Source organism: Piliocolobus tephrosceles, chromosome 3, assembly GCF_002776525.5.
Source record: "Piliocolobus tephrosceles isolate RC106 chromosome 3, ASM277652v3, whole genome shotgun sequence".
NCBI classification, from domain to species: Eukaryota; Metazoa; Chordata; class Mammalia; order Primates; family Cercopithecidae; genus Piliocolobus; species Piliocolobus tephrosceles.
Genome location: NC_045436.1, coordinates 133,028,655 through 133,055,452, shown reverse-complemented (window position 1 = coordinate 133,055,452; position 26,798 = coordinate 133,028,655). Strand labels below are relative to the sequence as shown.

General features: G+C 44.6%; 1 protein-coding gene, 1 long non-coding RNA gene and 1 pseudogene across 2 annotated transcripts in view; 1 reads left to right on the top strand and 2 right to left on the bottom strand.

The window, feature by feature from the left end:
- Positions 1–520: 520 nt before the first annotated feature.
- On the top strand, positions 521–24,820 carry SRD5A3 (steroid 5 alpha-reductase 3). Its single transcript, XM_023192220.1, has 5 exons — positions 521–969; positions 13,601–13,743; positions 18,635–18,832; positions 22,126–22,260; positions 24,342–24,820. Exons 1-5 carry the CDS (start codon positions 749–751, stop codon positions 24,599–24,601), a joined length of 957 nt encoding a protein of 318 aa, XP_023047988.1. The 5' UTR covers positions 521–748; the 3' UTR covers positions 24,602–24,820.
- Positions 6,248–6,855, bottom strand: LOC111526484 (annotated as a pseudogene).
- LOC111526486 overlaps positions 21,147–26,798 on the bottom strand; it is a 20,275-nt gene continuing 14,623 nt past the window's right edge. The window contains exon 4 of the long non-coding RNA XR_002726375.1: positions 21,147–21,706. This is a non-coding gene — a long non-coding RNA (uncharacterized LOC111526486). The remainder of the gene's footprint in view (positions 21,707–26,798) is intronic.

Below are 26,798 nucleotides of genomic sequence, written 5' to 3'. Positions count from 1 at the left end.
CAGCTGATGGAATTTAAAAACTTTGCTTCTAAGGATTGAAACCCTATTGGGAAGCGACTGATGTTTTTTAAACACAGTTTTTACCACTATAATTTTTATTATTACGTGCAATTACTTGTCTACATGTTTACATTATACACATATGCAACACATTTCCAACATCCTAACACGATTATTCATTTTTGCGTGTGATCTGCCTTATCCATATATACAAACATTCATATTAATAGTTGTTTGCAATCATAGCTATGTATTTTTACAGTTGGTTCTTTTTTTCACTTCACATACTGTTTCCTAAACAGCTTTCTGTGCTTCTACATTCGTCATCATAATTCTCAATGACTGCATGATATTCTAACATGTTAGTGTAGCACAATTTAGCTAAATAAAGTGGAACATGTAAAGTTTCCATTTTTTGCCTTGAAGATAATGCTGATAAGACTGGCAGACACGTGGTGTCATCTGTTTTGCGTCTTTACTTCTGATTAATCATATTCTGGAACTCCATCCAAGCATCTCCATACCCAGATTAGGGACTGCGAGCGACCAGCCTGCGCCAGCACAACCGGGACCAAGGACCTCCGCGGCTGAGCCGCGAGTCCGGGAGGGGCTCTGCGCGTCCCCGCCCCGCGCCGCGTCACCGACGTCCCGCTAGGCTGAGACCTGCGCGCGGCGCGCTAGTGGCTGCTTTTCCGCGGACAAGCGGGCGGTGGGAGCGCCAGCAGCTTGGAAGGCGGGCACGCGGGCCATGGCTCCCTGGGCGGAGGCCGAGCTCTCGGCGCTGAACCCGCTGGGCGCGGTGTGGCTCACGCTGACCGCCGCCTTCCTGCTCACCCTACTGCTGCAGCTCCTGCCGCCTGGCCTGCTCCCGGACTGCGCGATCTTTCAGGACCTGATACGCTATGGGAAAACGAAGTGTGGGGAGCCGCCGCGCCCCGCCGCCTGCCGCGCCTTTGATGTCCCCAAGAGGTAACCGAGCCGCGGTGGCCCAGGCGCGGAGAGTTCAGGGCGCCCCGGCTCGCGGGCAGCCGGCAGGGGGCAGCAGAGGCGGCACCCGGCCTAGGAGGCACCGGCGGGTTCCCGGGCGCAGCACTGCGCTCCCTCCGCCTGACCCCGGCCATGCCCGGGCTGCTGCGTGGCTCGGGGGAGCAGTGCCCAGGTGTCCGCGGACGCCGAGGGAGAACGGAGCCGCTTGCACTCGGCTGGAGGAATGTGAACTGGTAGCCGCACGGAGCCTTTCCCTGTGGGAAATGGCAACGCATCCGAATTTAGGCCTGGTCATCCGAATTTAGGCAGCAAAATGAAGTCCCCCTTGCCCCAAATTCTCCTCTTGCCCGTCCCCTGCACTCCAGTGGCTCATACTCTAACTTGAGGTCACCAGAATCATTTGTGGAAATGAAGTCAGGCTGGCTCTTTGGCCTCGGCTTCCCCCATTTCTCTCCCCAACCCTCGCAGTGGGAACAAAGGACTGAGTCGCCCTAGCCCGCACCTAGGCAGGTGCCCCTGGGGAAGGTGATCCAAGGTGCACGTCATAGGCAGGCCCGTCCCGAAGCTCCATTTGACTTTCGAAAGATTCTGTAACCCAGTTCAGCGAAAGACTAAATCGTCAGGGTTTGAATAGAATCAGAGATTGTGAGACCTGTTATAATTTTCTTCTCCTTTTTCCACTTTGAATTCAGGACACATCTGGAAAGAGTTGGCCAAATACTATTCGAGGTAGTAGAAATAGAACAGTGCCTCTTAAGATGCATCTTAGGCCCTGCGCAGTGGCTCCCGCCTATAATCCCGGCACTTTAGGAGGCGGAGGCAGGCGGATCGCTCGAGCTCAGGAGTTCGAGACCAGGCTGGGAAATATAGTGCGACTCCGTCTCTCCTGAAAATATAAAAAATTGGTAGGGCGTGGTGGCGTGTGCCTGTAGTGCCAGCTACTTGGAATGAAGGCAGGAAGATCATTTGAGATCAGGCGTTAGAGACTGCAGTGAACTATAATCATGCCACTGTACTCTAGCCTGGATAACAGACAAAGACCTTGTATTAAAGAAATTTTTTGAAAAAAGTTTAAAAACATCTGGGTTATCGCTTGAAACACTCATAGGCAGTGCCCCAGGTCCGCAGGCAACAAAGGGACAAGTATAACTTGGCTTCTAAAACTTGGATAATCTGTGATTTTGACTGTCAGAGAAAGATGTGTCAGGTGTTAACACAGAAGGGAGAACTAGGTCATTCTGAGGCACCCTAAAGGGAAGAAGTAGAAGTACATGAAACAAACTGATCAAACCTCCTGTTTCCTAGAGGCTCTCTTTAAGCAAAAAATTGCCTGTTACTCCATTTGTAATCAGGGTTAAGTCCTTTTAACTTCGCAGCAATTTATTTTCTGAGTTTTGAGAAAGGTACTAGTCTAGTGTACCTGGATTAAATGGCACGTGTAAAATCATCCCCTGAACTTGCATACACACCAGCTGTTGCAACTCAAGTCTGTTATTATATGACAGTCAAGAAAAAGACTTGGTGCCTTTTCCTTATTCATTACTGTAACAATTGGTACTCTTTGGACTTCCTGTAATTTCTACTGTATTGTGAAACAATTTACACCTTTTTCTTCTTCCAGAATTCTACAGTAGAACCTCCCATAGTGTTCAAGTGCCCTTTTTTCCCTCTCTCTCTAAATTTAAACAGACGTCTCTTTTAGTACTGGAGAAGGTACAAAACATCCAGACCAGTAATGAAAGGCGTTTTTATTGCAACAAAAAAAAAGATAACTTGCATCAAAACTGGCAGTGTCTCCAAAAAATTAATACATGTATTACTCTCTTTTCAAATTTTGTACCCCTGTTTATATGAAAAAGGGAGATAGACTTGGGTGGAGGTATTTGTCTATGGCCTCTTTTTTATATGTCTGTATTTTCCAAAGAGTCTTCATTGACAAGATGCTTATCACTTTTATCATTTTAAAAAAATGTGTTAATGGCTAAGGAGCATGTAAGAGAGATTTTACTGGTTTATTAATAGTAACCACCATTGACTAAGTGCTTACGTATATGATTATGTGATGACTACTAAGGAGTACATGCCTTTCCTCATTTAATCTTCACAGTAGACCTGTGAGGGAGATGTTATTGTCATTATTCCCATTTACACATGTGCAAACTCAAACTTAGAAGATAGCACTTGTGCAGTGATACTAGTACTAGCAAGGGTGGTACCTGAACCCTGCCTGTTGGAATTTAAATCCCAAGCTCTTATGCTCTGGTATACTTCATGGGAAATATCTTGTACCATGTGAAGCTCAATCTGTGTGAAAGATCAAGTAGGAATGGATTTATCCCAGATAGTAGCATTTAGTAAATATCTTGGTTAATCCAAATTTAAAATCATTTGGTAACGTTAACCTACTTATATTTGAATATTTTTCCTGTGCAAAATCTAGTAGTACTCTTTTTTTTTGAGATGGAGTCTCGCTGTCACCCAGGCTGGAATATAGTGGCTTGATCTTGGCTCACTGCAACCTCTGCCTCCTGGGTTCAAGCAATTCTCCTCCCTCAACCTCCTGAGTAGCTGGGACTAGAGGTGCACACCACCATGCCCAGCTAATTTTTGTATTTTTTAGTAGAATGGGGTTTCGACATTTTGGCCAGGCTGGCCTTGAACTCATGACCTCAAGTGATCCACCTGCCTTGGCCTCCCAAAGTGCTGGGATTACAGGCATTAGCCATTGCACCTGGCCCTCTAGCAGTACTCTTAAAAATGAAAAGAAGTTCATAATTGCTATAGTTAAAAATAGGCAGTTGTAAATCACATTTCTGCAAATAAGGCAGTATGTAGGTAATTTTGTTTGGAATTGTTTTTTTCTTTCCTAAGGAGGCAAGAATAAAACCTACAATCGGTTCTTGGAATGTTTGTTTCCATGACTCCTGTCTGGAAGATTTTTTTTTTTTTTTTTTTTAAGGTGATGGTTGCTTTTTTTTTGTTTTCCTTTTGGTTCCTAGAGTTTTGATTTCCCAGAAAGTCTAAATAAACAGGCAACCTCGAACATGTATCATGATGCTTTGGGTTGCATAGTGAATGTAGAAGAACTTCTTAAATTTCAAAATGATTCCAAATGGTATCGAAGCTTTGCAATTGAATTGGGCTGTAGAGGCAAAAAGAGCTGCCCAGACTTTCCCCACTGGAATCCAGGGAGCATTAACTGGAGGTTCAGAGGATCTGTGGATAGAATTCAGGGCAAACTTGGGTTGGAAGAAAGTTAATGTCTTTATTTTCACTAACCTCTAGCTGAAATTTAGCATTGCCTTAATTATGAATATAATCTACAAACCACAGTAGAATTAGCAGTACCTGCAACTCTGTGATAGTTTTTTTATATTACATTAAGAATATTGATGATACCTCAAAATATTACTGTTTTCATCGCTATGAGAACAGTATAGTCTTTCACCACTAGATCTTGTTATTAGACACATTAAGAAGTATACATATTACAGGCCGGGTGCGGTGGCTCACGCCTGTAATCCCAGCACTTTGGGAGGCTGAGGCGGGTAGATCACCTGAGGTTGGGAGTTCGAGACCAGCCTGGCCGAAATGGTGAAACCCCATCTCTACTAAAAATACAAAAATTAGCAGGCATGGTGGTGAGCACCGGTAATTCCAGCTACTCGGGAGGCTGAGGTAGGAGAATAGCTTGAACCTGGGAGGTGTAGGTTGAAGTGAGCCAAGATTGCGCCACTGCACTCCAGCCTGGGCAACAAGATTAAAACTCTGTCTGAAAAAGAAAGAAAGAAATATACATATTACTATATTGCAAATTTGTTTTTTAGTAGTTGCATTACTTATATGTCACTATAATTGGTTTCCTTTGTAAGCCCGCTGCATTTTACATTATGCTTGTATAATTTTTTTTGTAAATTGACAATTTATCATCGTATAAATTTATAGGTTACAAAGTGATGTCATAAATTGTGGATGAGATGTGGAATAATTAAATCAAGCTAGTTAACATATCCAATACTTCAGATACACTTCTGTGATGAGAACATCAATTTTGAAATGTGTAATACTCCATTATTAAGTATATTCAACACACTGTACAATATAACTCAAAAAAGGCATAAAACATATTTTTCCTGTCTAAGATTTTGTACCTTTTGACTATCTTTTTTTTTTTTTTTTTTTTTTTTTTTGAGACAGTGTTACTCTGTCATCCAGGCTGGAATGCCGTGGCCCAGTCTCCGCTCACTGCAACCTCCACTTCCTGGGTTCAAGCAATTCTTCTGCCTCAGCACCCCCAGTAGCTGGGATTACAGGCATGTGACACCACACCTGGCTAATTTTTTTTGTATTTTTAGTAGAGATGGGGTTTCGCCATGTTGTCCAAGCTGGCCTGGAACTCCCGACCTCAGATGATCTGCCCACTTTGGCCTCCCAAAGTGCTGGGATTATAGGCGTGAGTCACCATGTGCCTGGCCTAAATTTTCTTTTTTTTTTTTTTTTTTTTTTTTTTTCTTGAGGCAGGGTTTCACTCTTGTTGCCCAGGCCGGAGTGCAATGGCGCAATATCGGCTCACTGCAACATCTACCTCCCGCGTTCAAGCGATTCTGCTGCCTAAGCCCCCCAGCAGCTGGGAACACAGGTACGCACCACCATGCACAGACATTTTTGCATTTTTAGCAGACATGGGGTTTCACCATATTGGCCAACTGGTCTTGAATTCCTGACCTCAGAAGATCCACCTACCCACCTCGGCCTCCCAAAGCGCCGGGACCACAGGCGTGAGCCACCGTGCCCAGCCTGGCCTAACATTTTTATGAGACAAAATATCAGTTTCAAAACAGCATCAAAAAGTGAGCAGGCCAAGCACGGTGGCTCACACCTGCAATCCCAGCACCCTGGGAGGCCGAGGCATATTTTTCTGTGCTAAAAATACGTATTTGTCTCTACTAAAAATACCAAAAAAAAAAAAAAATTAGCTGGCCACTCAGGAAGCTGAGGCAGGACAATCGCCCAAACCTGCGAGGCAGAGGCTGCAGTGAGCTGAGACTGTGCCACTGCACTCCAGCCTGGGCAACAAGAGCAAAACTTCATCTCAAAAAAAATAAAAATAAAAAGCGGGAGTGAGCATGTTTAACCATCCTCAGCTCATAATAGAGCAAATAGGTCAACAGAATAATAATTCACGCTCTTGCATGTGTAATGAACTGGCAATAAGAAAAAGTTCGTTGAAGAAAGGCAGAGGAACTGTGCCTTATAAGAATTAGAATCGAGGGGCTCCATAATCATCTGGCATTCATTCAATGTTGTATCTATGGTTAGAAATGCACATGATACGAACTCCAGGAACCTTAGGGATTCTTCTTTTAAGGTTCCGGTCAACTGTGGCCACAATATAACACTTATGCTGAGTTACTCTCTGTACTAAGCAGTAATCTGCATAGGTTCCTTTGTGTGTACATGGTAATCCTTCAAATCTTGGATCCTTGGTGATTCTTAGTGTCACTTGATACTTCTGCTCCAATTTCTCAATTTCAGGCATTATATAATCAGTTATACAAGGAATACACTTGGCATACAGACAGTCCATCATGGACTGCACTAAGTCCAGTTCGGCTTTTGTGGAAAAGTTGACAAAAGTTGGTATCAATGAGGATGTGGTAAGGTGGGCCCAGCTGTGTATTATATTGGAAAAATAAGCAGGTAGGGTGTTGGGGAATTTCTCTTTCCTTCAACACACTGGGATCCTTCTTTTCTTTCTTTTTAGGTTTTAATCTATCCTTTTCTTTAAGCCTCTGATCTCCAAGACTAAGCATTCGCTTCATGGTCAGATATTTCCTTGTTTTCTTTTGCTTCCCCATGGTCATGCCACACTCCTGTGCTTGTATAGTATTTTGAGAAGGGCTATAGCCTTCCCCAAACTGTCAAAGGGGTCCATAATGGAGAAATGGTGAGAACTCCTGCTCTAGACTGTAAACTTCATGCGTTTATATTTGTCTTGTTTGCTACCATATCCCTAGCTTAACGCCTGACTGGTAATAAGGACCTTGGTCAGTGTGTTTTGAATGAATGACAAAAAGTGGTTTGAGGTTTAATTAGTTTGCTGATGCCTACTCTGAGAGTAACATCAGAAGAGGTGCTTACCTTCTCTCATTCATTTATTTAACCAGTGTTTATAGATACCTACTGTGTGCCAGGAATCATTCTAGGCTCCTTAGAGCTTATCTTCTAGGAAGGCAGACAGTAACATGTCAATAAATATTGTAAAACCAGCCAGATAATTTCAGATGACTATAAGTGCTTTAGAGGAAATCTAGCAGGGTTATTTGATCATGAGCAAGACTGGAGTGGGCATGAGTGACAACATAGAAGGGTGGATGGGGTTGGGGAGACAGCAGCTTGCCAGCATTCTGGAGTTTGGATGTTATTCTGAGTGAGTGGAAGCTACTGAGGGCTTTGTGTGGGAGGGGGAGGCATTGCATTGTATGATGTATGTTTTAAAGGATGATTGGCCATCATGTGGAAAAGACTGGGTAAGAGGCTACTGTGGTGGTCCAGGCAAGAGATGGTGATGGTGTGCATTAGAGTATTAGCATAATAGTGAGAGGTGAAGCCAGCTGGACTTCCTGAGCCGCGTGGGGACTTGGAGAACTTTTCTGTCTAGCTAAAGGTTTGTAAAGGTACCAATCAGCGCTCTGTAAAAACGCACCCATCAGCGCTCTGTGTCTAGCTAAAGGTTTGTAAAGGCAGCAATCAGCACTCTGTAAAAACGGACCAATCAGCATTCTGTAAAATGGACCAATCAGCACTCTGTAAGATGGACCAATCAGTACTGTGTATAATGGGCCAATCAGCAGAATGTGGGTGGGACCAATTAAGGGAATAAAAGCTGGCCACCCGAGCTGGCAGCAGCAAGGCACGCATTTCTATGCTGTGGGAGGTTTGTGTTTTTGCTCTTCACAGTAAGTCGTGCTGCTGCTCACTGTTGGGGTCTGTACTACCTTTATGAGCTGTAACACTCACCACGAAGGTCTGCCGCTTCACTCCTGATGTCAAATGAGACCACGAACCCACTGGAAGGAAGAAACTCTGGACACATCTGAACATCTGAGGGAACAAACTCCAGACACACCATCTTTAAGAACTGTAACACTCACGGCCAGTGTCTGCAGCTTCATTGTTGAAGTCAGCAAGACCAAAAACCCACCGGAAGGAACCAATTTTGGACACGATAGCACCTGTTGGTCTCGTTGGTGGTGATATTAAAGCATTCAGCACAGGGCCAGGGATGTAACCAGAACTCGGTAAACATTAATTCCCCTCCTTAATCCCATGATGCCTCTGACTGGGGCCTGGAGTCTGTTCCAGCAGTCAGCAAGTACATTTTTGTTTGTTTGTTTTGAGATGGAGTCTCGCTCTGTTGCCCAGGCTGGAGTGCAGTGGCACAGTCTGGGCTCACTGCAGCCTCCCATCTCCTGGGTTCAAGTGATTCTCTTGTCTCAGCCTCCCAAGAAGCTGGGACTACAGGTGTGCCCCACCACACCTGGCTAATTTTTGTATTTTTAGTAGAGATGGGGTTTTATGTTGGCCAGGCTGGTCTTGAACTCCTGACCTCAGATGATCTGCCCACCTCAGCCTTTCAAAGTGCTGGGATTACAGGCGTGAGGCACCGCGCCCGGCCAGCAAATGTGTATTACTATTAAAAATAGATTATGTCTTGTAGGCCCCAAACCGTAGAGTAGCTTCTAATTCATAGTAAAAGCCCAAGACCTCATACGGTCTCATTCCCACTACCTTACTGACTTTATCTCTAGTTTGCCCCGTCTGGCTTTATTCCGGGTTTGAGGGCATTTCTGTTAGTTTTCTCTTCTACTTGCACTGCCTTTTCCCTCTACCTGGAAAGGCCTTTCCCCAGATAGCCACGTGGTTTATCCTCTCACTTCCTGTAATTCTACTCAAATTACCTTCTCAATGAGGCCCCTCCGTGTCTGTTTTGTTTGATGTTATAATTCTGCCATCCAAGCATTCCTTCTTCGCCTTTTCTGCTTTAGTTTTCTCAGTAGTATCACCTGACATGCTATAAAATTTACTTTATGCATGTGTGTGTGTGTGCGTACGCTTGTGTAAGCTCCATGAGGGCAGGAATTGTCTATTGCGTTTGCTGCTGTATCCCCAGAGCCTGGAGCAGTTGTGACTTAAAGTAAGCACTCAAATGTTTGTTAAGCGAGGGAGGGCTCACTCAGCACCTTGTATTATCCTATAAGGATCACCTTATCCCTACTTACAAGGACTTGGACAACAGTGCTACAAGTCAGCAAAGTGCCAAAGGAGGAAAAAAGGAGAGTGTCCAAAACAGAAGACAGTGGAGATTTTAGATCAGCTTTTGGAGGTTCAAGCTGGGTCTTTAAAAACAAACAAGAGCTATGTATGACTTGCTCTAAAGAATAGAAAATGTATAGGCCTGGTGCGGTGGCTCATGCCTGTAATCCCAGCACTTCAGGAGGCCGAGGTGGGCGGATCACGAGATCAGGAGATCCAGACCATCTTGGCTAACACGGTGAAACCCTGTCTTTACTAAAAATACCAAAAATTAGCCTGGCGTGGTGGCAGAAGCCTGTAGTCCCAGCTACTCAGGAGGCTGAGGCAGGAGAATGGCGTGAACCCGGGAGGCAGAGTTTGCAGTGAACCGAGATGGTGCCACTGCACTTCAGCCTGGGCGCCAGAGCGAGACTCAGTCTAAAAAAAGAAAAAAGAATAGAAAATGTATGGAGGGAAATCAGGCAAGCAAAACAAAATGTGGGAATAAAAAGCAACACAATATGCCCGTGAATGAAAGACACCATGATACAAGTAGAGCGCAGCATGGTGTAGCCTAGCAACTTACACAAAACCCACTTGAGTGATATGCTTGACTTTAGGCTTGATATAAATCGGTACGTGTAACATAAGGATAGAAAAGCAAGTTCAGGCATGACTAGATTGCATGAATGAGAGCACAATAGTATGATTTTAACTTCATAGTCATCAGGGCTGCCGCTTACTGTGTGACATTGGATAAGTAACTTAACCTCTCTGAGCCTTGGGTTTCTCATCTGCCACACGAAGATAACCATATAAGCTTCATAGGATTGTTATGAAGATGAATTAAATAGTCCTAACTATTTTGCCACGCTCTACCCGGCACCTCTTACCCCCACAACTAGACTATTCTCTACATAGTTACCAGAGGGATATATTTTTTGCTTAAAAGAATGATGAAATATATGACCAACGCTTTCTTTTGCCTCCTTTTTTTTTTTTTTTTTTTTTTGAGACAAAGTATTGCTCTGTCTCCCGGGCTGGAGTGCAGTGGTGCAATCTCAGCTCACTATAACCTCTGCCCCCTGGGTTTAAACGATTCTCCTATCTCAGCCTCCCAAGTAGCTGGGATTACAGGCATGTGCCAGCACGCCTGGCTAATTTTTGTATTTTTAGTAGAAACAGGGTTTCACCATGTTGGCCAGGCTGGTTTGGAACTCCTGAACTCAGGTAATCCGCCCACCTCCGCCTCCTAAAGTGCTGGGATTACAGGCCTGAGCCGCCGCACCCAGCGTCTTTTGCTGCCTTTTCAAATGTTTTTATTGTGGTAAAGTATACATAACTTAAATTTTACTTTTTTAATGTTTTTTAAATATATAGTTAGGTAGCTTTAAATACATTCATATTGTTATCCAACTATCACCACTACCTCTTTCCAGAATCCATCAGCCAGAGGGATTTTTAGGGTTTTGTTTGTTTGTTTGTTTGTTTTGAGACAGAATCTCGCTTTGTCACCCAGGCTGGAGTGCTGTGGCATGACCACCACTTACTGCTTGGCCTCCCGAGTAGCTGGAACTACAGGCATGCATCGTCACTTCTTTTCTTTTTTTTTTTTTTTTTAAAGTAGAGATGGGGCCTCATTATGTTGCTCAGGCTAGAGGGATTTATTTATTTATTTATTTATTTATTTATTTATTTATTTATTTTATTTATTTGAGACGGAGTCTCACTCTGTCGCCCAGGCTGGAGTGCAATGGCGCGATCTTGGCTCACTGCAACCTCCACCTCCCGGGTAGGCTAGAGGGAATTTTAAAACATAAATTACTACCTCAAGTCACTGCTCTGCCCAAATGGCTCCCCATTATAAAAGCTAGTGGCCTTACAGGGCTTCATGTCCTCTCCCTACTCCTGCCTCACCTTCTACGCTCACCGTTGGCCATGCCACAGCAGCTGCACAGATGTCTTTTAATGTTCCTTGAACACCACTAATATACACCCACCTCATTGCCTTTGCAGTTGTTATTTCTTCTGCCTAGAAAGTTCTTACCCTAGAAATCCAAAAGGATGACTCCTTCTAGCCAAATGTCACTTCCAGAGAAGCCATCCTTGACCACCCATCCAGAACAGCCTCCCCCCTGCACCCTGTCCCCTGACCCAGCATTATGCTAGATGTCTGCAGGTTTAGTTGTCGACTGTCTGACTCTCCACTGTAAGGTAAACTCCATCAAGGCAGAGACCTGGTCTGCTTACTCCCTGCCGAGTCTCCAGCTTCTAGAATATTGCCCAATACATTTGAAGTGCTCAGTAAATATTTGTGAAAAAATTAAGTAGGTAAAGTGGCTGGTCGAGAAATTGTCCTTCAGAAGCTATCCCTCCTGCCTTTCCCTGGGAGCCTGCAGAACAGCATGTTCTTGACCTTCCACTCTGCTCCACGAAGCTCAGCCCATACCTGGGGTCAGTTGTGGGAAGCGTATCTTAAGGAAGACCCTGTGGTATAACTGAAGATCAGTAGCCACGGGTGGCGATTGACCTTGATGCATGAACTTCTGTGAAAAGTAGGCTCTTGAGCCTGGAGAAGATCCCAATTGGGAATCACAGGATGGCTCTCTTCAAATAGTTTAAGAGCTGTTGTGTGGAAATAAAATTCTTGTTCTGTGTGGCCAGAGATGGCAAATCCAGTGATAGAATTTTATTTATTTATTTTTTAAGACACAGGGTCTTGCTCTATTGCCCAGGCTGGAGTGCAGAAGCAGGATCACAGCTCACTATAACCTCAAACTCCTGGCCTCAAGGGATCCTCTCACCTTGGCCTCCCAAAACCTTGGGATTACAGGCATGAGTCACCATGCCTGGCCAGTGATGGAATTTGCTAACAGTAATTGGCAGAGTGGAGTGGGTTGCCATGGAATGATCAGGTTGGATCAGAGTTTATCAGACTGAGTTTGTAGGCATGATCTCAGGGGCTGTGCATTCTCTTACAGGCATATTCTGGATCATCTGGAGGAGCCCCTGAGATTATGTTTAATCCTCTTTTGGCACCAGGTTGTCTTTTATTGTCATAGACTAATGAGAAAAAGAAAAGAAGGAGTGGGATTTAATATATACACGATGCATTGAAGACCAGGGAAAGCCAGATGACAACCAGGCACTCTATAGAGTCAGAAAGGTTTCAGAATGAATAGGAAAAAATAGAAAAGTATACATAAACAGACCTCAAAAGAACCTATGAGGAGCTGGACATGGTGGCTCACACCTGTAATCCCAGCACTTTGGGAAGCCAATGTGGGAGGGATCTCGAGCCCAGGAGTTTGAGACCAGCCTGGGCAACGTAGGGAGATCGCATCTCTATAAAAAATTTAAAAGTTAGCCAGGCATGGTGGACTACTACACGCCTGTGGTCCCAGCTACTTGGAAAGCTGAGGTGTGAGGATCACTTGAGCCTGGGAGGTCAATGTTGCAGTGAACTGTGATCACGTCACTGCACTCCAGCCTGGACGACACAGCAAGACCCTGTCTCAAAACAAAAAAAAAAAAAAGGAAGAACCTGCTAGGCCCTAGGCCCTTGTGCCATATTAGGTGATTTTTTTATTTCAGCAAATCAACATCGTCTTTCAGATTAAATTAACATTGCTAATTTCAATTGCATTGGTTTTGTGGTCCTGTTTGTATTTAATTTGTAGATGTGTTGATTGCAGAACAGGCCCTATAGTTGTCTGATAATTATAACCATAAGGAGTTAATACCTAGTTTTATGATTATAGTATTAGTCATGTTATAATAAAAGTAATTTAGGTCAACCTAATTTGGAAAAACACTGAGTCATGCCTAAAGATCTTTTACTTCCTCTAGCCCCAAATATCTGTGATTATGCAAATCGTGTGTAGCAGTTGTATGGCTATTACTGCAATATTGTTTGGGATATAGAAATCAAAATCTTTCACAGATTTAGCTTGTTTTAGCACAATCTAGGTTCTCTTTGCAAAGACCTGCAGCCTCCGTTTTGGGAACTTGAACCCAATTCTGTTACCCAGCAATCTGAGAGATTGCTAACTAAACTTTATTCTAAGTTTAACACAGTCGGTTGTGTTCTTGTTAACCTCAGAGAGGCCTCTTTTTCCTGAAAGTTAACTGGTCCCATTATTTGAAAGGAAATTTTAAAAATCTGAACACCTACAGGATTCAGATTCTATTAAAAAGCAAAAGTATACTTTGGGAATGGAGGGGTGGGGAAAGACAGAGAAACTAAAAATAATCTTCCCATATAACAGCTTAAAGTGGATTTAACCTAATTATTGCCTCACTTGTTTTCCTTTTGCAGATATTTTTCCCACTTTTATATCATCTCAGTGCTGTGGAATGGCGTCCTGCTTTGGTGCCTTACACAATCTCTGTTCCTGGGAGCACCTTTTCCAAGCTGGCTTCATGGTTTGCTCAGAATTCTCGGGGCGGCACAGTTCCAGGGTAAGGACTCCCCCGGCTTATGACAACACTGCATCCTATTCCTGTCATTCCTGTCTGCAAGGGAGCGGTTTTTGGCATTTTGTCTCCTCTCTCAGGCGTCTCCTCCGAAGGGCCTGGGAAGTGGAGGATGAGGGCAAAAAAGAGGTTTGCACGGTTCATTGCTGGATGGCCAAAGGGGTGTCCCTAAGCCCTTCCCTGAGAAGGAGACAGAGCCAAGAGTTAGCACTTCTGACTTCCCAGCAAGTGCTGTGCTGTGTGCAGAACTGGCTGTCCTCCCTCTGGTATTTTTAGTACTGTTGATAAATGTATAAAGAAGTCTTTACACAAAAGGGGGAAAGCTTTTAGGATCCATCGGGTTTGTCTGGAAACAGTTATCATTTATACTGTTCCAACCAAAATAATGACTTAGAACTCCAGAAATGTGATTTAAAAATTACTTTTTCATTCGTACCTGTAATCCCAGTACTTTGTGAAGCCAAGACGGGTGGATCACTTGAGATCAGGAGTTCAAGACCAGCCTGGCCAATGGGGTAAAACCCTGACTCTACTAAAAATACAAAAATTAGCTGGGTGTGGTGGCAGGCGCTTATTGTAATCCCAGCTACTCGGCAGGCTGAGGCAAGAGAATCGCTTGAACCTGGGAGATGGAGGTTGCCATGAGCTGAGACTGAACTACTGCACTCCAGGCCTGGGCAACAGAGGGAGACTTCATCTCAAATAAATAAATAAATGAATGAATAAAATAAATAAAAATTACTTTTTGAAAAACATGGAAAAAAAATTTATGCTGCAAGGCTTTGGTAGTATAATAAAATTGACTAAACAGTTGTTGAACAGACGATTACAAAATAGCCTTTAAATTTGCCATCCTCAGCATCAGGATGAAGAATATGTAAAACAGTTTTTTGTTTTTTGCGACGGAGTTTCACTTACGTTGCCCAGGCTGGAATGCAATGGCACGATCTCGGCTCACCGCAACCTCTGCCTCCCAGGTTCAAGCGATTCTCCTGCCTCAGCCTCCTGAGTAGCTGGGATTACAGGCATGCCCAGCTAATTTTGTATTTTTGGTAGAGAGATGGGGTTGCTCCATGTTGGTCAGGCTGGTCTCGAATTCCCAACCTCAGGTGATTCGCCTGCCTGGGCCTCCCAAAGTGCTGGGATTACAGGCGTGAGCCACTGCGCCCAGCCAGCACAGTTTTTAAAATAACGAACTGGGCCAGGCACAGTGGCTCACGCCTGTAATCCCAGCACTTTGGGAGGCCGAGGCAGGCGGATCACGAGGTCAAGAGATCGAGACCAACATGACAGGGTGAAACCCCGTCTCTACTAGAAATACAAAAATTAGCCAGGCGTGGTGGTGGGCGCCTGTAGTCCCAGCTACTCAGGAGGCTGAGCCAGGAGAATGGCGTGAACCCGGGAGGTGGAGCTTGCAGTGAGCCGAGATCGCCCCACTGTACTCCAGCCTGGGCGACAGAGTGAGACTCCGTCTCAAAAATAATAATAATAAAAATAAAGAATTGAAGGTGAAAACTATGAAATGTCCTCAATTAAAGTCAGGCAGAGTGTGAGGGGCAGAATTAGAAACAAATTGTTCTGGTTTTATCTCTGTCCTTTGTTCCAGTGGCCAAACCACTGGCACCCTGGAAACAGTCCTTTTCTGTATAACCAGAGAAACTGGTTGCAAGAGATGACAATTAGAAGAGCAAACCCGAGCTGGGTGTCGTGGCTTATGTCTGTTATCCCAGCACTTTGGGAGGCCAAGGTGGGCAGATCATTTGAGGTCAAGAGTTCAAGACCACCCTAGCCAACATCGTGAAATCCCATTTCTACTAAAAATACAAAACTTAGTTGGGTGTACTGGCGCATGCCTGTAACCCCAGCTACTCGGTAGCCTGAGGTGAGAGAATCGCTTGAACCCAAGAGACGGAGGTTGCAGCGAGCCAAGATTGCGCCTTTGCACTCTAGACTAAGAGGACAGAGTGAGACTCCATCTCAAAAAAAAAAAAAAAAAAAAGAATAAACACTGCTGGGCACAGTGGACAGTGACTCATGCCTGTAATCCCAGCACTTTGGGAGGCTGAAGCAGGTATATCACTTGAGGTCAGGAGTTCGACACCAGCCTGGCCAATATGGTGAAACCCTGTCTCTACTAAAAATACAAAAGATTAGCTGGGCATGGTGGCACGTGCCTGTAATCCCAGTTACTCAGGAGGCTGAGGCAGGAGAATGGCTTGAACCCAGGAGGCAAAGGTTGCAGTGAGCTGAGATCATGCCACTCCACTCCAGCCTGGGTGACAGAGCAAGACTCCATCTCAAAAAAAAGAGCAAACCCATGTACATCCTCTTTGGGAGGGCAGGTTACATCAGCGGATCTCTCTCCACTCATTAAAACTTCATTTCTACGTTTGTTTACTGTGGGACTGACTGGGGTGGTTTTGTATTTGGAGGGTTGGTTGTGAGGATATGAGGAATTCTATTTGTTTGCTTTAACTTGTTCCTAAGGAGTTAAAACTAAGTTTTAGTTCATTTAAAATACAAAAACAGTCAAAGCTAATCTGTGCTGATAGAGGTCAGGATAGGGGTTGTTCCCAATGGTAAGTTTGGGGGAGGGGTAGTGCCTGGAAGGGAACACTAGGGGGTGCTGGTCGTGTTCTGTTTCTTTTTTTTTTTTTTTTTTGAGACGGAGTCTGGCTAGCTCTGTCGCCCAGGCTAGAGTGCAGTGGCCAGATCTCAGCTCGCTGCAAGCTCCGCCTCCTGTGTTTACGCCATTCTCCTGCCTCAGCCTCTCCAGTAGCTGGGACTACAGATGCCTGCCACCTCACCCAGCTAGTTTTTTGTATTTTTTAGTAGAGACGGGGTTTCACCGTGTTAGCCAGGATGGTCTCGATCTCCTGACCTCGTGATCCGCCTGTCTCGGCCTCCCAAAGCGCTGGGATTACAGGCTTGAGCCACCGCGCCCGTCCCTTTTTTTCTATTTTCTTTTTTTTTTTTTTTAGGATGGAGTCTTGCTCTGTTGCCCAGGCGGAGTACAGTGGCCTGATCTCAACTCACTGTAACCTCCCTCTCCCAGATTCAAGTGATTGTCCTGCCTTAGCCTCCCGAGTAGCTGGGACTACAGGCATGTGCCACCATGCCTGGCTAATTTTTGTATTTTCAGTAGAGACGGAGTTTCACTATGTTGGCCAGGATGGTCTCGAACTCCTGACCTCGTGATCCACCCACCTTGGCCTCCCGAAGTGCTGGGATTACAGGCATGAGCCACTGCACCCAGCCTGTTTCTTTTGTTTCATTTTTTTTTCTTTTTTTTTTTTTAAGAGAGAGGGTCTCGCTCTGTTGTCCAGGCTGGAGTGCCATGGCATGATTATAGCTCACCCCAGCCTTTAACTCCTGGGCTCAAGCGATCCTCCCTCCTCTGCCTCTTGAGTAGTTGGGACTACAGGTGCATGCCACCGTGCCCAGCTAATTTTTTTAAATGTTTTTAGAGATGGGGGACCTGCTCCGTTGCCCAGGCTGGTCTCAAACTCCTGGTCTCAAGCGATCTCCTCCAACCTCAGCTCCCTAAAGTGTTCTGTTTCTGGATCTGAGTGCTGTTACATGGGTGGGATTGGTTGGCTTAATTTGTAAAAGTTAATTAATTTGCATCTTTATGGTGTGCATGCGTGTGTGTGTGTGTATGAGACTTTTTTTTTTTAAATGGAGATACAGTCTCACTCTGTCTCCTAGGCTGGAGTGCAGTGACCTAATCTTGGCTCACTGCAACCGCCCCCTCCTGGGTTCAAGCAATTCTCCTACCTCAGCCTCCCGAGTAGCTTGCCGCCACGCCTGGCTAATTTTTTGTATTTTTAGTAGAGATGAGGTTTCACTCCTGAGCTCAGGCAATCTGCCCGCCTCGGCCTCCCAAAGTGCTAAGATTACAGGCATGAGCCACCGGGCCCAGCTGTGACTCATTTTTTTTTTTTTTTTTTTTTTTAAGTGACTGGGTGTGGTATCTCACACCTAAAATCCCAGCACTTTGGGAGTCTGAGGCTGGAGGATGGCTTGAGGCCAGGAGTTCAAGACCAGCCTGGGCAACATAGGGAGACCCTGTCTCTACAAAAAAAAATTGTTTTTAAATTAGTCAGGCGTGGTGGCACATGACTGTAGTCCTAGCTACTCAGGAGGCTGAGACAGGATCACTTGAGCTCAGGAGTTCAAAGCTGCAGTGAGGCCTGACTATGCCACTGCACTCCACCCTGGGTGACAGAGCAAAACCCTGTCTCAAAAATAAAATAAAGAAGTTGACACATAAAATTAACCAAAAAATAAAAAGAGAAAAACTAAGTGTGTGTTTTTTAAAGCCAGCTTTTCTTCAGAATTTTTGGTGGGCAGGTCGTGAAAGACAGGTGGGGAAGTAGATCTTGGGCTCACCATCCCTCTAAAAGTATAGTTTCTTTTTTTTTAATGTGGAAAGAAATGCATAACTCTGTTTCTGTTCCTGTCCCCGTCTCTGCCTCTGTGGTGCCTGAGATGCTGGGAATCCCATGGCTGGGGCCACTCAGAGGCCACTGGGAACTCTTCCAGACAGTTTGCATCTGGCTGTTAGTGCCAGGGACCAGAGACCCGCAGACCTCTTCACAGGTCTGACCATGACGTCCCATGAAGCCTGGAAGGCTGTCAAACAAGGAAGCAGTCGAGGGATGGGTGTTTGGGCCAGCCCTGTCACTAGATTACTGTATAACTGTGTAATTTGAGTGAAGTCAAATTCCTTCACTTCATTTGTCCCATTTTTTCCTTACTACCAAAAAGGAAGATGTTAGACGGAATTTCATACTCTACTTAACAGTAGGGAAAAACAAAACTTTGGATTAATCCCGGAAGAGAAATGCTGACCCTGTCGCCTTCTGAATTGTAGGAGGGGAGCTGGCGCTGTCTGCATTCTTAGTGCTAGTATTTCTGTGGCTGCACAGCTTACGAAGACTCTTCGAGTGCCTCTACGTCAGTGTCTTCTCCAATGTCATGATTCACGTCGTACAGTACTGTTTTGGACTTGTCTACTATGTCCTTGTTGGCCTAACTGTGCTAAGCCAAGTGCCAATGGATGGCAGGAATGGTGAGTGGGTCCAGCCCTGCCAGGAGCTCCCTCCCACCCCAGGGTATATGAGGTGCTCTCGGGGTTTGTGCTCTGCTAAGCATTATAAGACATGCAAAAGAAAGAGACAGGCCCAGTGCATTTTGCAGAGTTTTAAGGAGATGAGCCCCAAATCGATTTTAAAAGGCCGGGCATGGTGGCTCACACCTGTAATCCTACCACTTTGGGAGGCCGAGGCAGGTGGATCACTGGAGGCCAGGAGTTTGAGACCAGCCTGGCCAACATGGTGAAACTCTGTCTCTACTAAAAATAAAAAAAAATTAGCCAGGCATGGTGGCACACGCCTGTAGTCCCAGCTACTGGGGAGGCTGAGGCAGGAGAATTGCTTGAAACCCTGAGGTGGAGGTTGCAGTGAGCCGAGATTGCACCACTGCACTTCAGCCTGGGCAACAGAGCGAGACTCCATCTCAAAAAAGAAAAGAAAATGAGGGGAGTGGTGCTTGCATGGAGTTGGGATTTGCAGAGGGGGTGGGGAGCCGTTTTGTTGCCACTTAGTTCTTGTGATTGTTCCCATCACAACAGAGCTTTTCTTCAAGTGGTGCTGCCTGAGGGGAGAGGACAAAGAGTACTGTGGTAGTGAAAATTGTGTTTTAGTCTCTAAGCTCTCACTAGCTAGGAAGAGGGAAGCCAAACCATGACCTTGTTTAGGAGAAGGAAATGAAAGGGATTTTTTGTTTTATGGGGGGAGGAGGGGACGTTATCTAACACATATGACTACCATTTTTGTAAAAACAATGCATGATTATAAAGAAATCAAGTCACTTGGGGTGATGGAAATGAGTTTATAGTGCTGAGGTTAACCTGACCTTGCAGCCTTAGTATCTGTCAGTCTAGACCCTGTAGGTCTGTAATGACCATTGTCTCTAAACCCAGGGCTCCATGTTTCCAGCTGCCCTGTCCATCCTCGTAAACTCTAGCGATTTCCAGCAATCTGTGAGTGAGCTTCCTCCTCAGGTTAGATTTTGGTATGAGTGCCCCATGAAAGTCTTCTCTCTTTTGCTGTAGCTCAACCTAAGGCCTCTGACTAGAGGAGTGATTTTAAAGGAGGATTTATTGACGATCTTTCTCAATTCATGAATTATTCATTGGCTCCAGCCACTTAGCTAGCATCTCTCTGTCTGATTCCTCTGAACTTATTCCTCCCTGGCATGTCTGTGGTGGCATTCTGCCAGCCAGTACAGTGGAAGGGGCTGTCATTCCTGGTGGGCAGTGCTGGTTCTCCCCCTAAAGGAACTTTGCAGAGCACTTGGTGGCTGCTAGCTTTCAGTGTGTTCGTGTCTGTTGGCCTTACCTGCCTCTCCCAGAGTTTCCTCTACTGGCTGCATCTCAACTTCTGCCTTCCTTCCTGCATAGACAGTCAAGGAAGAGGAGCCCATAAAAATAACTTTCCAAGCACTCCTTTCTGAAGCTGTTTTCTGTTTCACCTCTTTTCCTTCAAGGGTCATGTGGGATCATTTGGGACAATATGGGGAAAGTTGGTTTCAGTAATTCATTGAGAGAAAACACATTGGGGCATTTGCCAACCAAAGGGTGTGATAGAAATAACATGGGCTCCAGAGTCTCATGGGCCTGCATCTGGCTCATTGAGCTTCTCTGAGCCTCAGAGGCTTCATTAGTAATTACTGACACATACTGATTTCACAGGGTTCTTCTTAAAGTGAAAAGAAGACTCTGCAAACTAGGATGTAACTATAAGGACTGGGATCTTGCCTGACTTATTTCCTGCTTTATCCTTTGTACCTGCAGCAGGGCCAGGTTTAGTAGGCACTCCTTAAGTAACTAATGAATAAACAAATAAATACTGAGTAGAACTGAGGAAATGTGACCCTTCCATCTGCCTCCCTTTTCCTGCATTATAATTCTGGCATTACCTTTAACAAATCCTTTTTCCCATAGGTAAATTCTCAGCATTTAGAGTAAAGGACTTATTAGTGATTTGAACTTCCAGACCCTCTAAATTTTCATCCTGTTGACTTGCTCTTGAAGCCTATCAGATTTAAAACTGTATTTTTAATATTTTGCTTATTTCATTTTTGTAGACACAGGTTCTCCCTATGTTGGCAGGCTGGTCTCAAACCCCTCAAATGATCCTCCTGCCTTGGTCCCCCAAAGTGCCAGGATTGCTGGTGTGAGCCACTGTACCCAGTCTGTTTTGAACTTTTTTAAAAAATATAACCTAGTAGTTAAATGCCTAAACTTGTAAACACTAAAAGACTATAGTAGATTGATTATATAAAACAAGCTTTTAAAAAATAAACTGACACAGGTAGACCGGTGGATTTTCATCAGTCCTTAACTGTCATTAACTGATTCCTGCTTTGAGGTGGCCATGTGGAATTGCATGATCCTTGGTTCTCTTACTTGAATCAGCTTTTTAGGGTTCCCCCTTGGCTCCAGAGCCTCAGGCTCTTGCCCATTATCAGTGGACACATTTGTTTCTTCAGTCAAGCCTCAGACTAAGCTAACTGCTTCCTGCTGCTCAGAGGGAAGTCTCTGTTTTCTGAAGCCAGTGGTTTGCGCCACAGGTCACCAGGTGGTCTGTGTTTTTCCCTTCTTCCTAGCAGCCAGAGAAGAAAGTGGAAGATGAGGCTTTGAGTGTTTCCACTCCTGAAACTCAGTCTCTCGACTGTGTTCTCTCTTATTCAGACCTGGATGGCATCGAGTTGTTCATCTTGCAGTTTACTGTCCCCCTCTTTTGAGAAAGACCCCTGGTAGCCTTTCCACTGCTGATTTCCTTCATTGGCCAGAGCTAGTCAAGTCAGCATTCCGCTTTCAGGCTCTCGCTAGCAGGATGGTAGCTCAGAGAGAGATTTCCTTAGAAAGTGTTTTTCTTCACTGTAAAACATAAGAAGACTTACAACTGGACTTAGCAAGGTAAACACAAAAGAGTCTTACCATGCGAAAGTAGATCACAGTAGGGGAGCTGAACTTTGTGCTTGAACCATTTAGAGAAGAAGCAAGAGAATGTGTCTGTATGGAATTCTCTGCCACGGGGACTGAAGCTGCCCGTAACTGACGAACATATCTTCTTTGTCCAGAGAGACAGAGCTCTGCCCTCTGTACTGGGAAATTACATCAGGAAATTACATCGGGATATTGAGGAACAGGTTCCCCTCTTTGTACTTGGGAAATTACATTAGGATATTGAGGAACAGAATACGTGGATAATTGTGTTTCTGCTGACTAAATGATTTGTTTAATTCCCTGAGCCTGTGAAATCGTTTAGTGTTGGCTAACAATTCTTATTCCTATAGCCTACGTAACAGGGAAAAATGTACTGATGCAAGCACGGTGGTTCCATATTCTCGGGATGATGATGTTCATCTGGTCATCTGCCCATCAGTATAAGTGCCATGTTATTCTCAGCAATCTCAGGAAAAATAAAGCAGGTGAGACCTCTTTTAAAGCCTCTGCATATGGATTTTAACCCTCAGAAGTTAGTTCTCCATGGGCCTGTATACTTTTCCTTCCTGCCCTAGTTAGTTGACTATATCAAATATTTATTTTTGGCAAGACACTTCTCTGGGCCTCGATCTTCCTATCTGTGAAAACGGGAGCCTTACATTGAAAGACCTCTCTGGACCCAAGTAGTTCTGACATTCTGTGATTCTACAGTTTGTGTCTCATCAGCATGTGAGAACTAAGTGTTACCATGGAGTTAGTACCAGCCACAGCATAAAAACTTGACCTTTAAGTTAGTTTGTGTTGACTTATTACAGGTACAGTTTCCATTAGGTTTTTTGAAATATTAGAAATTGAATAGGCCAGGCACAGTGGCTCACGCCTGTAATCCCAGCACTTTGGGAAGCCAAGGTAGGCGGATCACTTGAGGTCAGGAGTTCAAGATCAGCCTGGCCAACATGGTGAAACCCCGTCTCTACTAAAAATACAAAAATTAGCTGGGTGTAGTGGTGTGGGCACCTGTAGTCCCAGCTACTTGGGAGGCTGAGGCACTAGAATCACTTGAACCTGGGAGGCGGAGGTTGCAGTGAGCCGAGATCGTGCCACTGCACTCCAGCTGGGGTGACAGAGCTAGATTCTGTCTCAAAAAAAAAAAAAACTGAATAGTTTTATTTATTTATTTATTTTATTTTTGAGATGGAGTCTCGCTGTGTCACCCAGGTTGGAGTGCAATGGCACGATCTCGGCTCACTGCAACCTCCGCTTCCCGGGTTCAAGTGATTCTCCTGCCTCAGCCTCTCAAGTAGCTGGAACTACAGGCGTGCACCACCACACCCAGCTAATTTTTGTATTGTTTTAGTAGAGACAAGGTTTCACCACGTTAGCCAGGGTGGTCTCGAAATCCTGACCTCAGGTGATCCACCCACCTTGGCCTCCCAAAGTGCCCCAATTATAGGTGTGAGCCACTGTGCCTGGCCTATTATTTATTTTATTTTATTTTATTTATTTATTTTGAGACAGACTCTCACTCTGTCACCCAGACTGGTTGCTGGACTGCAACCTCCGCCTCCTAGGTTCAAGCGATTCTCATGCCTCAGCCTCCCAAGTAACTGGGATTACAGGCATGTGCCACCACACCTGGCTAATTTTTATATTTTTAGTAGAGATGGGGTTTCATCATGTTGGCCAGGCTGGTTTCGAACTCCTGACCTCAGGTGATCCACCCACCTCAGTCTCCCAAAGTGCTAGGATTACAAGCATGAGCCACCGTGTCTGGCCAAAAAATTGAATAGTTTTAATATTTATCAAGTACTTATTTTGTCCCAGGCCCTGTTCTGAGTGCTTTACATATAGCTTCACAATGCCGACATGAGATGACAGACTAGTCTTCATTTTACAGATGAGGAAACTAAGGCACAAAGAGGTTAAGCAATTTATCTAAAGTTACACAGCTAGTAAGTGGGAGAGCCAGGATTTAAACTTGTGCAGTCTGACTCTGGAGTAGTCTGAGCTCTTAAGTAGTAGCTTGGAGGATTGCTGGAGTAACTGGCTTTTCTCTTGTGCTTATTGACAGTTGACAATTTAACCTAAGCATATGACTTTTCAATATGTAATAGACTGACAGAAGTGTGACAGGATGGTGGTTTACACACATCTATGATACTCTTCTAAATAAGAGTTTCTGGGCTGGGCAGGTTGGCTCACACTGATAATCCCAGCACTTTGGGAGGCTGAGATGGGAGGATCACTTGAGTCCAGCGGTTTGAGACCAACCTGGGCAACATAGGCAGACCCTGTCTTTACAAAAAATTCAAAAAATGAGCCAGGCATGGTGGTGCGTACCTGTGGTTCTAGCCACTGGGGAGTTTGAGATGGGAGGATTGCCTGGGCCTGGAAGGATGAGACTACAGTGAGCCATGCCTGCACCACTGCACTCCAGCCTGGACAACAGAGCAAGACTGTGTCTCAAAAAAATAAAAAACGTTTCTGTAAACGATTTGGGAGTGAAGTGGTGAAACTTTCTTTTCAAACCTTTAAATGCTTATGAGATCTTCTTTTACCCTTTCAGGAGTGGTCATTCACTGTAACCACAGGATCCCATTTGGAGACTGGTTTGAATATGTTTCTTCCCCTAACTACTTAGCAGAACTGATGATCTACGTTTCCATGGCTGTCACCTTTGGGTTCCACAACTTCACCTGGTGGCTAGTGGTGACAAATGTCTTCTTTAGTCAGGCCTTGTCTGCCTTTCTCAGCCACCAATTCTACAAAAGCAAATTTGTCTCTTACCCGAAGCACAGAAAAGCTTTCCTACCATTTTTGTTTTAAGTTAACCTCAGTCATGAAGAAAGCAAACCAGGTGATGGTTTCAATGCCTAAGGACAGTGGAGTCTGGAGCCCAAAGTACAGTTTTGGCAGAGCTGTTTAAAACTCTCCATTCCATTTCTATACCCCACAGGTTTTCACTGAATGAGCATGGCAGTGCCACTCAAGAAAATGAATCTCCAAAGTATCTTTAAAGAATAAATACTAATGGCAGATCTGCGATTTCTGGGTCCACTTTCTGAGATGCTTTATTTTATAAAACCAACGAACTGATAAAAAGTAGATGAAACAGGCCGGGCACGGCAGCTAACACCTGTAATCCCAGCACTTTGGGAGGCCGAGGTGGGCGGATCATGTGGTCAAGAGATCGAGACCATGGTGAAACCCCGTCTCTACTAAAAATAAAAAAAATTAGCCGGGCGCGGTGGCGGGTGCCTGTAGTCCCAATTACTTGGGAGGCTGAGGCAGGAGAATGGCGTGAACCCGGGAGGCAGAGCTTGCAGTGAGCCGAGATGGTGCCACTACACTGCAGCCTGGGCGACAGAGCCAGACTCTGTCTCAAAAAAAAAAAAAAAAGTAGATGAAACTTCTCCAAGCTGCTTCGCAAGCAAACTAACCAAAAATATACAAACAGCTTCACACACACACACACACACACACACACAAAGGATGAGATAAGATCATCAATGGCTGCGGTAGCCTAGTAGGGATGGACTATATAATAATATAGTAGGTGCTCAATAACTGTTTGTTGCATTTCAGTAAAGGCAGAATAACCTTTCAAAATAATAGGCTGGGTGCAATGGCTCACATCTGTAATCCCAGCACTTTGGGAGGTCAAGGTGGGCAGATTGCTTGGGTCCAAGAGTTCAAGACCAGCTTGGGCAACATGGTGAAATCCTATCTCCACAAAAAAAATACAAAAATTAGCCAAGAGTGGTGGTACATGTCTGTAGTCCCAGATACTTGGGAGTGGGCTGAAGTGGGAAAATCGCTTGAGCCCAGGAGGTCAAGGGTACAGTGAGCCGAGGTCACGCCACTGCACCCCAGCCTGGCCTGGGCAACAGAGCAAGACCCTATCTCAAAATAATATATAATTTTCCACCAAAAGTTTCAGGGAAAAATGAGTTTGTTGGAGTTCATTTATACTTTCGCATGTTACCACAAATAGCTCCAGTTAAATAACTATCATTAGCCATTTCCATTTGTCTCTCCCTCAAATCATAGCCTCACAGAACACTTTGAAAGCTCTTTAATTTTTTTTAAGTCCCTTGAAGGGAGTACTTCAAAAGTGAAAGCATCAGAAGATAAAATATTTTTATATTTATGCATAGCAAGCCTTCATGAACGGAAGTGACACACTCTGGATTGAATAATACTGTAGCCTCATTCATATGTAGTTATTCAAATTGGATTAATGTCTGAGTTTATTTGAACTAGCAGAATGCATCTGAAAATATTCAGGAATAAAGTTTATACTTAAAATAGCTTATGTTAAAGAAAGTACCTGTGATTAATTCAGAGGGAAATAAATGCATGGTATAAAACAAAACCAAAAACTTAAAAAATAATACTATAGCCTGAGCAACACATTAAAACTGCACATTTGTGCAGCATAAGATTTTCTGGCTTATTGGCTGAGGTGTTAAGTGTATTCCTTTTATGAAGATGTCCTATTACAGTCAGCTAAGCACAAAAGCTTTGCATTTATATGTACTTTGCTATGGGGGATAGAACCTTATGATTAATAAGATACATATCAAATTCATAGTCAATCATCCCCACCCCCATCCCTGGAGCTATAACCCGAAACCGTTAAACTAAGATTCCTTTTTTTTTTGAGACAGTCTCATTCTGTCACCCAGACTGGAGTGCAGTGGTGGGATCCTGGCTCACTGCAAACTCCGCCTTCTGGGTTCCAGCGATTCTCTTGCTTTAGCCTCCCAAGTAGCTGGGATTACAGGCGCCCACCACCACACCTGGCTAATTTTTGTATTTCCAGTAGAGATGGGGTTTCACCATGTTGGCCAGGCTGGTCTCGAAATCCCGATCTCAGGTGATCCACTTGCCTCGGCCTCCCAAAGTCCTGGGATTACAGGCGTAAGTCACCACTCCTGAATGCATGTCAAGCACATTTGAAAGTTCTTACAACAATTCTGATGGAGCATTTTCTCTTCCATCAACCAAACACCACTTAAGA

Coding starts and splice junctions, on each gene's coding strand:
- SRD5A3 (XM_023192220.1), top strand. CDS start 749: ATGGCTCCCTGGGCGGAGGCCGAGCTCTCGGCGCTGAACCCGCTGGGC. Junction 13,744..18,634: donor CGGGGCGGCACAGTTCCAGG/GTAAGGACTCCC, acceptor TCTGAATTGTAG/GAGGGGAGCTGGCGCTGTCT. Junction 22,261..24,341: donor TCTCAGGAAAAATAAAGCAG/GTGAGACCTCTT, acceptor TTACCCTTTCAG/GAGTGGTCATTCACTGTAAC.